At 46.0% G+C, this 12,514-nt stretch overlaps 1 protein-coding gene across 3 annotated transcripts in view; it reads right to left on the reverse strand.

Moving 5' to 3' along the window:
* Positions 1 to 10,881: 10,881 nt before the first annotated feature.
* The window catches only part of PCYT1B (phosphate cytidylyltransferase 1B, choline), a 35,782-nt gene continuing 34,149 nt past the window's right edge, over positions 10,882 to 12,514 (reverse strand). For all 3 annotated transcript variants that reach the window (XM_057419554.1, XM_057419553.1, XM_057419556.1), the window contains exon 8: positions 10,882 to 11,443. In XM_057419554.1, coding sequence (XP_057275537.1) covers positions 11,237 to 11,443 — 207 coding nt within the window. In that variant the 3' untranslated portion in view covers positions 10,882 to 11,236. The remainder of the gene's footprint in view (positions 11,444 to 12,514) is intronic.

Consider the following 12,514-nt stretch of genomic DNA (forward strand, 5'->3'; position numbering starts at 1 on the left):
GCTTTTGGAAAGTGTCATTGGTCTAAATACATGAAACTGGAGATACCATAGAAATGAGAGGGACTAAACATAGCTTGTACGTTACTTAAGGAACAAAAACCATCAAAGAGAAAACCCCTAAGTATTTTCCCCTAAAATTTATTGTAAGGGTTATTGCTGACTATTAGGAAACTGTTCCTTAACAAGCCTTTGCCAAATAATGTTTCTGATACTGTGGCTTATTAGAAAAAATTGTGAAGTTTAGAAGTTCTGGTGATCTCCTAGCTGTGGGAATAAAGTAGATGAGTTGGAGCAACTCTGATGCATCCTCAGTCTCTCATAGGTGTTTTGATATTTTTCTGAGATATTGCGGATTTTAGCATGGAAAAAAATGAGATTTGTTTACTAAAACTGTGGGGGAACTGGCCCTTTTGTCCTCCCAGTATTTATTTTTATAAAGAACTGATCTATTAAACAGCAAAATGCTGAGGAATTCCTAGATATTTTGTAAAAATAAAAATCTTAGTTTGACTCAACAGTAGTACTTTGCACTTAAATAACGTATTTCATCACAGGATTACAATGTGCTTTGAGCAATAAGCTTCACATAGCCCCATTTCTGAAGAGTCAGAGTCCTTACCTTACAAACCCTTAATTTTGTTACAGTCAGTTAAAAGAATTTGCATGTGACTAGTTCATGAGTTTGCAGGGCTTGAGGCTCTGTGGGCTTTGCTACACTGTACAGGTGAGTCATGTTGGAGCACCAGGTTGCTTTTAGTGTGCTCTCATACGCATCTCTAAAGTGCTGCCGTACTGTTTGGAGGTGGAGATACCAGGACAGCTGCTGAAGGCTGCTTGGTTCATTACCTGGTAAGCTGTGCCCTTGTGATCCCCCTCTGTTAGCAGGTAGGAAGAGAAAGGGGCTGTCCTCCTCTGTTCGTGAACCAGACTCATTTGACCCTGGCTAGTGGATCTTTATGTGGCACGGAGAGGGTGTAACGCCTGTGGCCTCTAGAGCAATAATTTCCCACTGCTGCAGAGAAGGCAAATTGTTGCTGAAGCGATACAGCTATGCTGCTGGGTGAAATCAGAGTAATAGCTTGACTGAAACACCAGTTGGGAGTCACAGCTACTAAAATTTAGTCACTTAACTTATGCCCTCACCCATAACTTCTTACTGGTTTTTAAATTAATTTCAAATTATGTACGTTTTCTGGTGACCACAGAGGAGGGCTTGCTTAAAAATAGAAATTTGCGATGAAACTAGTATTGTCCCAGTTGTGTGGGGTCAGTTTTTCCTAGAACATTTCCTAGAACATGCTAAGTTTTTGCAAGAAGCTGATTTTCATTTTTTGTTAGAAGTCACATTTTGAAGCAGTAAATCCTGACATGGTGCTTCTTTTTTGCCTGTCTCCTTATGCATGAAGAGGAGAGGGAACCGAAAGAAAGGATGCAGGTATATTGAACTTGTTTCCATCAAGTGAATATAAACCACAGAAGCCGGTGAATGAAAGCTGAAGATGCTGTGGAGGATGTTAACGGTATATTAGTTATTTCACCACTTTGCTCACAAAACCAACTGGCTGGGTTTCAGGGCTGAAGTGCTTGAGTACTTGAAAACTGAAGTCCCCCAAAATAGCACCTATTTCCAAGCACTCTTGAGTATGTACTAACACCTTGAAAGCAGGAAGGTGGAGCACAAGGAATGCATTTTCTTTCTATTTCCCAAGGTCTGTTTCTGGGCATTAGAGTGAGTATGAGAAGCCACTTTTCTCTCCAGCCTTGTTTAGGCAGCCTGTGCTTTAGTGGAAATCCCAGGTATGCCATGGGTTGTTATTTATTTATCCTCCTTGTGCCATGTTTCTACATAGGGGTGTTAGTCAAAAAACTGGTCTGGGAAACAACAGCAGCAGACCTTTGATTAGGAGAGAGTGTTTCAGTGGGTGTGCCTGAAAAATGAAGGTGGATGGGTTTTTAATATGGCTGGTTTAACTTCAGATACTGGTCTTTATTCAGTTACTTCTGTCTTTGATTAGAGTTTGTTCCAACTATTTGTTTTAGTATTTTGGGGCTGTTAATACCAAACTTCCTGATGATATAAAAGTATATTTCTTTTTATGGATTTCAGATGTATGACCTGCTAACGTTGTTGCAACCTGCTTGTCTTGAGTTACAGGACGCATAAGTAGGGAAAAAATGTTTTCAATGAAAATGCTTTGTATCTGTTGTGTTTAGTGATAAAAAGTAACAAACTGAGTAAGAGATGTTTGTTCCTTGATTCTTCCTGGGAATTTACAAACAACTTCTGTATGTTGTAGTGTAACAAATAGTTTAACTTTTTTGTCCAGTGTGCATTTTTCTGGTGTTATGTCTTGAGTGTAATTTTAATCTCCTGCCTAGTTTAATATTAATAGATACTGAAGTATCTCCAAATCCTATACTTGTTTGTGCTTACTGCTCCTCTAGGCTTTGTTTTGGGGTTGACAAGGGGTCTTTCAGAATCTGCACTTGATGAGAAACATTCAGAAGATACTGAAATGCTTCTTTTGCAACTCAGATGTAGCCTTTGTCTCTGTACTTGACTGGTGACCTAGGATAGTACTGAGAAAGTCTTTGTCCTGCTGCAGTTTGTGCTACCTCTTGGACAGTGTTTAAAGCAGGTCCCTTGACATATGTTTAAAGAATATGGATATTAGTTGTAGTGTTCTTGGAAAACTCAAGCTACTTTTTTGCTCTGTAGGCAACACTTGCTGCTTCAGCTGGATAACATACTTTTCTTTGTCTTCTGCGGCATGTAGAATTTGCTTTGAAACAGCAGTTTGCTTTCTCCAAAAAGTGAGCAAGAATGATCTTGCAGTGTAGAGCAGTCTCCTCTTCACTTCCACCCAAACTGAGTATTTAAGGTGAATTTCAGCCTCATTGATGTGGAAGATATCTCCCCCTTGACCTTTCAATAAGAACTTACAGATCCTTATGTGTTGGGTGCTGCAAAGCGCAAAATAGTCTTGATTGGTATCAGTTTTGTCGGGAGTAGCCTCAGTGTTTATTGTTAGTATTTATCTCTTGAGGGGTAACCATGTGTGACTGCACAATGTTTTCTTGTGTGTTTCCTCAGCTGCCATTTACATGCTGTGGTTTCTAATAGCTCTTAATCTCTTCCTGACAAACTCATCTGAATTAATGTATGTAAATATGTTTGTGCAGAACTTAATATGATGGCACATGACAGAATGATGTGTTACTGAGTTCGAAGGAGAGTTTATTCAGAAATGAAGAGCACAGCTCTAAGTTGTGTGCAACTTCAGGGCTGAATCTTGCAAATGCTTGCACAGGTAAACAGTGTATGAAAGTCATCCCACTGAAATGAATCTGTTCTCAGGATCCAGACTTAAGCTGTTGACGTTAATTTGAAACGGCAAAGATTTGTGTAACTGAAGGGGCCTTCTAATTAAGAATAAATAAGAAAATTTAAAGTCCATGTGCTTTAATTGCAGCATTGTATTCCTTTAAAGGATCTCAGAAATTGGCAGTTGTTGGCTAAGAGCTGAATTGGAATTTTGGTGCCATCAGTTTCAAACTGGTAAAATTTGGGTGGATTTACAGTGGTTTCACTAACAATTTTGTTATTTAAGTGTATGGGTTTTTTTTCTTCAGTTTCATAGCCCTTACTGTTAATAAATAACAGTAAGGTTTACTAGGTCACTGCACGTAACAGAAGGGAGTGTTTATCCCCTTGAGTCATCATTGTTACTGTGGTGGCAGCCGCGTGGCTTCACAGCACTTCAGGCTGCTGGTTTGCAGAACTATGGGATTTGGTGAGATGCTGAAGGTGTGGATGGAGCTGCCTCATCCAGCAGTGCTTACGCTTCCTCTGAACTGAATGGAGGTGAAGCCTTTGTTTTCTGCTACTTCCTAACACTTCAGTGGAGTGTGACATTTCCTTTAACAGTCAGTGTTACTAAGGACTGCCTCCAGTTCATCCTTCCTGCTTGGAGGTTTTGATTTCCTGACATGGAACCAGCAGAAGCTCCTACAATGGTTTGGAACCAAAACTGAGTGAGTGGGGGTTTCTGGAACTCTGGTATCTGATTGTTCTGAGCATGTCAGCATGGTTTGTCACCAGAAAGTTTTCTTTGAAGCATATAAGCACCTTTTGAGGTTTGGGCTTTTCTTGCTGTATAAATCTCCCTAAAGCTAAAGTTTCTTGGATCATTCTTAACATTTGAAATATCCAATATAAAGCAACACCCAAGGCTTCTACCGTGAATTTCTTTAGCTTTCTATAGTTTCATATGGTTCACAACTTAAAATGAAAAAGCAACATTTCTTGCCAAGCAATTCCAGAGCAGGGGGTTGTCTGGAGACCCAGCTTGCTTGACTCGCTAACTTCCTTACAGAGTAATAAATGAGGCTCCACATGGTCAGAATTTTGGAAGAACATCTTTCAGATGAAGAATTTATTTAGAAACCTGAGATGAAATCTGTGCGCTGAACTTTCCTGTTTGCCATTTGTTGTGGCAGGGTATTCACAGGAGCACAGGGGTTCATTAAGTGGCTCAGAATTGCAGTATCTCTTGGCATGTACCACATAATATGCCTGTAAAATAAATGCCTGTAAAACAGGAAGCAACTAACTGGAGCAGCAGCAGCAGCGTAATGAAGAGTTATGGCTCCAGGACACAGGCTTATGTGGGAGAACAGTTTGTAATTAGAGACCAGATTCTCATTATAGAACCCATGCCTTTTTTTTTAGACTGTTGTAGACTCAGTACTTAAATTTGTTATTTTAGAAAGTAGAAAGAAGTCTTGCAGTAGACAGTTTTAAAATGAAGTCAGGTGTACAAGACATGTCAGACATGCTCAATAGGAGAAATTAAACATTCTTCTGTCAGATTAGTTTATAGTCATCATTTGCCACTAAGGGTGTGTTTATTTTAAGCTTTCGTACCATCTCTTCTAGTACAACTGAATATAGTAAAGAATGGCTGCTGTATTTTGTCTGTCAGCCATTCAGAAGACTTGTCACAGCAATCTGAAAACCCTTCTCATTCCAGTGACTTGGATAACTTTTCCTGTCTTTGGCCCAGCATATCCCCTCTTGTGTCTCCCAATCCAAAAGCAACAGGCATGTCACTTTGCTTCTACTAGTGTGCAACTAGGAGATGTTATCTGGAAGTTGTAAGATGATTTTCCTCCTTGGTCTGCCACTGTGAATGCTTTCCCTGAAATTAATACATGAGCAGATGCTGGTAAATAGATTTTAATTCCTTTTTCCAGAAGAAACCTTTAGTTCTGCCAGTCCTCCAGGTCACATGTTGACACTGTTTTGGCATTAGAAAGCTTTCAAAGGACAGCTGCATTAAAATTGGCTTGTGGTGATGGAAACAGGCCAGCTTGCACTCTTGTGTCAGTTTTTAAAATAGAAGGGCCATCTAGCAGACTTGAAATTGCCAGTGATGTCTGTGGCTTGTCCTGTGCTTTCTGTGAGCACCTTCCTTCCCTGTTTTACTTTGCTCATTATTCTGGTGTCAATAAACCTCTTCATAGATGAGAGAATGCTTGATACAGCCCTTGGGGCTATGGAGGACCAACAGTTACAGAAAAAAAAAAACTAACCAAAGAAAGAAACCACCACAATGGAAATTTGCTCTAAAGGATAGTTTCATATTTAATCTTGCCATTTGGCCTTTAACCATGTATTGTAGCAGTGCAAGGTTAGGGCACTGTTAAAAATCAAACTAGTTTTCAAACTGGTGATAGAAAATACCCGAAGGAGAGTCAAGCAGCAAAGTAAGTGGGTTCCTACTGTTTCTGTGCACTAGTTTTGAAATGGAAAAGCTAGGGACTAGTATGGCATGTAGTACAGTAAGATAACACAACCCTGTCGGTATTCAAAGCTACTCGTAAAGAGCAGGTTATAATTAATCTTAAGTAAGTGGCTGATGAGGGTGATGAGGCCCTGGCACAGGCTGTCCAGTGAAGTTGTGTCTGCCCCATCCCTGCAGTGTTCAAGGCCAGCTTGGACAGGGCTTTGAGCAACCTGGTCTAGTGGAAGGTGTCCCTGCCCATGCCAGGGGGTTGGAACTGAATGAGCTTCAAGGCCCCTTCTAACCCAAACCATTCTGTGATTCAGTCATGGCTTTGTGGTTCACAGTTAATTAACTTTATGGAAAACCAGGGTCAGTTTGTCAGAATTATGATTAGGGAATGATAGAATAGGGTTAAAAAGTATGACAGTGTGTTGCAGAGACTGCAACTTACTGTAACAAAGCTGTTCCTCGAATTTAAAGTGTGAGACATGAGGTGCGCATGCAGCCTGGTCAGTGCCAGCAGGTAGGATATTCCCTTAGACTTTCTGCCTTCGTGTATTTAGACCTGGGAGTGATTATTTTGAGAGAGTGAATGTGTTTATTTTTTCTTGATGAGTCCAGTTAAGCATTTAAAAACATAATTTATTGCTAGGCTTTGTAACAAATCTGTGCCTCGCAGTTTAGCATAGTCACCTAAAAACAAGCCAAAACCTGTTGAGATCCCTGGATCCCCAGCTTTCCCATGTCGGAGGTTTTGTTTGCGCCTTTCCTTGCAAACAGAAGTTGGTCACCAGGGTTTAGGGTTTCCTGCCCTGTTTGCTCCCTTAGGACCAAGCTCACCAGCAGCCAGATGCTGAGGTCAGTGCTGCCCAGCTGCTGCGAGCCTGTGGCTCCCTGCAGCGGTGGAGCAGCCCAGGGCAGTCGTACGTGGCCTGAAGTCGCTCTGCTCACCTGCCCTTGCAGATGTGCTCCTGAGCAAGAGCTGCTGTTGATCAGGGTACTTCAGGCTGCTCTAAAATGGGGGAATCCTGGTTCTTTGCCATGTACTGGCTGAGGTCACAGTGGCAGAGAATCAGGCAGGGGGTTGGGGTGTTCCCCTCTTGGGTGTATGTCTGGGCTCTTCCAGGTGTTTATTGCTGTGCTGTAATTAATGCAGTTTGCTGGGCAGCAAAAGCAATCCCCTTGCCTATGGATATGGGGCTTCTGGTTCCTAAATGTAAATGGAAAGCTGCGCTACCAAAATGGTGGCAGTAAAATGTTGTAAGTTGTCAAAATCCTGGAAAAATTTAAAACCAAGGAAACAGTGCAGTTGTTTCACAAGCGCTTGAACGAGAGCCCTGCCTTGTACTGCAGGGAATCATCCCTGCTGCTTCAGCCACACTTCATTTCAAACTTTGCCTGCCTATTTTCACATGAGCTCATATGAATTCACAGTGGGGACTCTCTGACCGGCTCCAGTTATGCTCTTTGCTGCTGTTTCAGGGTTTCTATGGTGCAGTGAAATGCCAGTTTACAAAATCAGAAGTGCTTTGTAGTTCATACTACTGGATTTAAAGTCAGTTCCAGATCTAACATGGTGCTTGTTGGCAGTAGAGGGAGAAGTTGCCCTAGGGAGCTCTAGCTCTTGCCTTGTGTCACCTTGCCTGGGAGGGTCTTACCCACTGGTGGTTCTTATTGTCCTGGGGTTCAGATCCAGCCCATGTGAACATGGGTCCCTGTTGCCCCTTCCCAGGGTGCTGCCAGGAGTGCAGGGGCATGCACACAACTGCCTACAAGGCATTGGGATGGTGAACAGACTTCGGGCATGGTCTCCTGCTGTGAAGGCAGCTTGGTGGCAGAAGAAGAGCAGGACTGCAGCCAGGCTGACCTTCCCTCTCCTGGGAGCATACAGGGATGTCCCAGGTGATGCAAGACGCTGCTTAAAACAGCCCCAAATTCACCATCAGTAATAAAGCTTGTTTTACCAAGGACCATTCTGGTGTGGGGTCTGCCTTTAAGTAGCTTCTCTGCCATGCTCAGTGACTTTGAAATTTGCTTATTCTGTAATTAAAGGTGTCTTTGCTGGGGAGGCCTGAGCTCCCATCTGCTGGTTCAGCTTCTCCCTGCCTGAGGCAGGGCTGATCAGTAATTTTTACAGCTGCTGTGGCAGCAGCTACTTGCAGAAAGGACAAAGGGAAGGAGGGAAGCAGGAGCGTTCAGACATCAGACTGACTTAGCTGGAGGAGGGGCAGTGTTGGGATTTGTCTCCGTGGCTAATGTTGGCTGCAGCAGTTTTGCCTGCAGCTGGCACAGCCGTATACTGTCTCGCACAAAGAGCATCACTGCTGCTGCTGGGGCTGGTCTTCCGAAGCAGAACCAGGATGGCTGTGAAAGCACTGCCTCTTCCACCTGGAAGTAAGAGTTAAAATAGTGGCTCCTGATGCCACTGTGCTGGGGCAGAGGGTGAGGGGGGGTCTTGTACCTGCTGGTATCTAATGCTGCACTGTGCCAGCTGAGGCAGCATTCTCCCACTGTTACCTTGCAGCTGGAAAGTTGTGGGTGAGGGCAAGGAGAGAGGTGATCCCCACAGCAGAGAGCAGCAGCACTAACTCATGCAGCAGCATTTGGGGCGGTTGGTGGAGCTGCTCTAGTGGCATTTGGACGGGGTGTAAAGCCCTGGGTACAAAGGGTGGGGATAACAAGCACTGTGTTGGCAGTGGGGCTTGTGCCGGGGGTGTGTTTGTGCCCAGAGGTGCTGTAAAATGAGGGTGCGAGGCAGCAGTATCTGTGGTACACTTTTTATTTTTCTTGTGGCGCTTGGCTGGTAAATGGGACTGAATTAAAGCAATGCTCATGAAAAATAAAACCCAACCATGACTCAGAAGTGCAAAACTGCCCTCCGTGTGTGCAGAGGCAATGAGGTTCTGGTTTGCCAGAGACAGCACAGGGTTTGGTGTCTGTACCAGCAGGGCAAAGGCTTCGGCTTGTTGATATCCTAACTGCGATCAGGCGCCTGGTACAGCGTATGGCTTTGTTGCTGGGTGGAACCTGTGACTCTGAGAAACAGTTTCTGTTTGGCAGAAGCCACTGGTGAGGTTTTGTTTTGTCCCTATTTACAAGTCATGGTGCTGTCTTCCACTCAAACCACTGAACAGAGGCTGCTGAACAGTAAGCTTATGAAATCAGTAAGTTACGAAACTAAAACAAAACAAAAATGGTAAAAGCCAAGAACAACAAAAACCTGCTGACCTCCATTGCGTTTGGCCATCGCTCATCATATAAACAGCACCAGCACAGAGCAGACAGTTCCCATGGTGGAGGAGTGGTTTGTGATGGGAAGACTTAGGACTTGCAAAGGATCAGAAAAACTAACAAGTGCATCCCAGGTATGAAATTACAGTAACAGGTTGCCTAAGGCTGAGAAAGGTCTTAATTGCATCATTCCATCGGGCACACAGCTGGCAGCAGCTGAACTACCCCTGGCACTCCCTTTGCACTTCCCACCCTTTTCCCTGCTCCTCTCTTTTTGCAGCTCTGTGAAGAAGGACCTGACTGGACTCCAGAGGACAAAGCACACCATGAGATGGAACATCCTCGGTGCTACAGCAGTTCAAGAAGTGTCTGGCAAAAAGTTCCCAAAGAAAAATTGGTTACCCTGTAGTGAGGGAGGGATGAAAGCTGTAGGAATGAACAGAACACGGGGATAATTTGGCGCCTGGTACCAGGATCTGTAATTTACCTGCCTGGAAAAGCATCTGAAAGGGAAGGAGTGAAAGGAGTTTACCTACTGGGTCACTTGAGTAAGGATTTTGGCTGCAGGGGGCGGACGACTGCTGCCAGCAGGTACTACCACCCCCTGTGCTCAGGCATCTTGTTCCTTCAGCTCCTCCCTCTCCCAGTGTTCCCTGTGCTGCCTTTGCTGGGGACCAGTGAAGTGCTGCCCCCGGCCGTCTGTGCCCTGATGAGTTTGCAGTTGCAGGCAGCTCTGGTGCATCCTCCTGCCTGAGGTGGGACAGGCAGGCAGTGGCAGCCTTCACCTGGCCTGGCACGGGGCTGGAGAGCCTCTAGTGTTCCCATGCACTGAGGCAGGCTTCGCCAGGCAATCCAGGAGCAAACCGGCACTGATACTTTGCAGTCTTACCGCAGCGATGTCTTCTGTGGCACTCTGAGCTGCGGGGCAGAGCAACCTCTGGGCCCGGGTGTCCCTGTGCTCAGAAGCCCTGCAAGCCCCTTCACCAGGCACCAGCTGAGGGGCTGCGTGGTGCAGCCGGGCATCAGGCAGGTCTGGCTCTGCACAGCTGAAGAGATGAGCTGGTGCATTGAGGGGAGGGCAAAGCTTCACTCATGCTGCTCGTGCTGTGGTTCTGCTGGGGGCTGTGGGGGTGTTGTGGACAGAGACCCCCATGCCTAACCTGTTTGAAACCTTTTCCCCAGCTCTTCTCCACATGAAGGTAGAGAGGAATGGCCTTGGGACCCTCTCCATGAACATGGTGTCTGGGCACGTATCTTGGCTAGAGTTTGACGTGAAATTTATTTAGCCATCTGCGTAGCATGTGGTGATAGCAGCACTGTTGTGCTCGTCATTTGGTGACACATAGCTGGGAGCAGCAGGGTTTCTGAGGAGGCTATGTCCTGAGGCCTTGGGATCCCATGTGTTTTTCAGAATTCACCAGTAAAGATTGCCAACATCCTCAGACTGTGTCATTTCAACAACACACGCCAGCTGCGGCTGTGTTTTCATTTACTTTCTTGCCTCCAAAGTGCAAAGCCAGGGAGCAAACCAGCAGTTATTAGGTGGCTGTTCAGGCACTGGGAACATGGAGACCGATTTGGTAAAGTAAATACAGCCCAACTCTACATCCACCCTCTACAGAGGCTCAGTCAACAAGCAGCATTCAGTAGCTTCAATGTATTCAACTGACTCCCACCAACTCGGCTAGAGGGCTCTCCATTTCACTGGTGTGGTTTGAGGTCTGGGGCAGATCCCATTGAGAAAAGAAGTAAAGTTTCATCCTGTTTCTCAGTGAACTTGCTGCAGCAGTGCCATTCCTTCACGTGCCAGAAAAGCTCCTCCATCCACACGCTTCAGCCATTGCTTGCCTGTGCACTGGGTCCAGCAGGGCTCCCCTGCCAGTCCTGCTCAGTGCAGAGCTCACTGGCCCAGCTGCAGCAGCTGTAAGCAGTGAGCCACAGACAGGAGCCTGCACAAAGGTGTCTGTTTTCTGTCAGACCCTGGTTCCGTGTCTGGCAAGCACTGCCGGTCGGGCCACCGGGCACCGCGGGGAGTGGGGATGGGATAAGCTCTTCCTGAGATCTCCCTTGCTGTGCTCTGATCTGCTTACGGCATCTTCCAGAGCACATTTCCCGCTGTCAGAGATACCCCTGATGTTCCTCGCGCTTCTCCCCATCCAGTGGTTGAGTTTGTGGCTTGTTCTTCTGTCTCATGGTTAAAAAAATAAATCTTTGTTTTACTTTTCATCCTCATCTCCCTCGCTCATGCTGCTGAGGGAGGCAGAGGCAGCTTTTGGAGAAGATGGAGGAGAGGCTTTATTGAAGACCCAGGGTGGAGATGGAGAACGGGATGGAGAGCGGCCTCGTGTAGGACTGCTGTTGGGGCTCTGCCGGGGAGAAAAAGCCTGGAGCATTCGGCCGCTTCGTTCCTGGAACATCTGCTTCTGCAAAAGCAAAGTGAGAAGATGTTCTCTGAGTAGTGCACAGAGAAGGTATCTACACCTGTGGGCAGGCAGGTGCTGCGCTGCACTCTGCCTGTCACCTGGGGAGAGCAGGGAGACAGAGGATAGCCTTCTGCTCTGAAACATGGCCAGTCCAGCTCACACTTAGCCTTTGCCTCTTTTACTGTGCTCGTGATAACCCAGTTTTTACATGACAAATGTTTTTAGATTGGACACCCCTAGTGTGAGAATACTGTGTGTATTGTCCTAAGCCAGCTAGGGAAAACTCCACTTGGATTTCTTTGTACACGTTTGTCAGTCTTCTGCCTGAGCTTTCAACATTCCTTGTTCCCAGGACCTCTTCCTTTCAGTGTGCTGGGGCATACCACCCATCTCCCGCTGAGCTTTACTGGCTGGCCCAGCCTTTTTTCTTCTTTCCCTTCCCAAGGGAGTCAGCTACATCCTCGGCTACTTGGAGCTGGTGCTACCCAGACCCTGAATTGGGGGTGGGAATGTCAGAATTCAGGTGTCTGTTGAAAAGAGAAACATATGCAGGCACTGTTCTGCTTTGGGCTCTTTATTGTCAGTTTTGCTTTGCGGAGCTGCATGAAGGTCTGCCAGTGCTGGTGGGGTGGAGGAGACCACCTTGCCAGTCAAGCAGTCTGCCACGCTAAGGCAAAGGCTGCTGCTTGGTAGCACCTACATGGCCTTGCCAGGCTGGGTTACAGGAGGTCTGGCCTGGCCTGGCCTGTGCTGTGCTGCTGCTGCAGGCTTCATGTGCAAAATGTGAGTGTCCCACTGCTTCTTCTGGGGGTTGGAACAAAAAGCCTCAGCATTGGCTGGAGTACTGGAGGTCGGCTCATAGGCAATGCTCACCTGGAATGGAAGAGCCAGCCCAGACAAAGTTAAACTGATGCTTTGAGAGCAAAATAAGTTGAGGTCTGAGAACAAAGAACTTGTGCAGGATGTACTCTGGTTTTGCCTGCTTGGGCTGCTGCAGCCCACAGGCTTGCTGAGCTTGAGTTTTCATTTTGTTCCTCCTCCCTTTCCCCTGCAGCAACCCTGCTCTGTGAT

Source organism: Pezoporus wallicus, unplaced genomic scaffold (assembly GCF_028554395.1).
Source record: "Pezoporus wallicus isolate ANWC-B61680 ecotype Strahan unplaced genomic scaffold, APGP_CSIRO_Pwel_v1 contig_5767, whole genome shotgun sequence".
In the NCBI taxonomy this organism is placed as follows: domain Eukaryota; kingdom Metazoa; phylum Chordata; class Aves; order Psittaciformes; family Psittacidae; genus Pezoporus; species Pezoporus wallicus.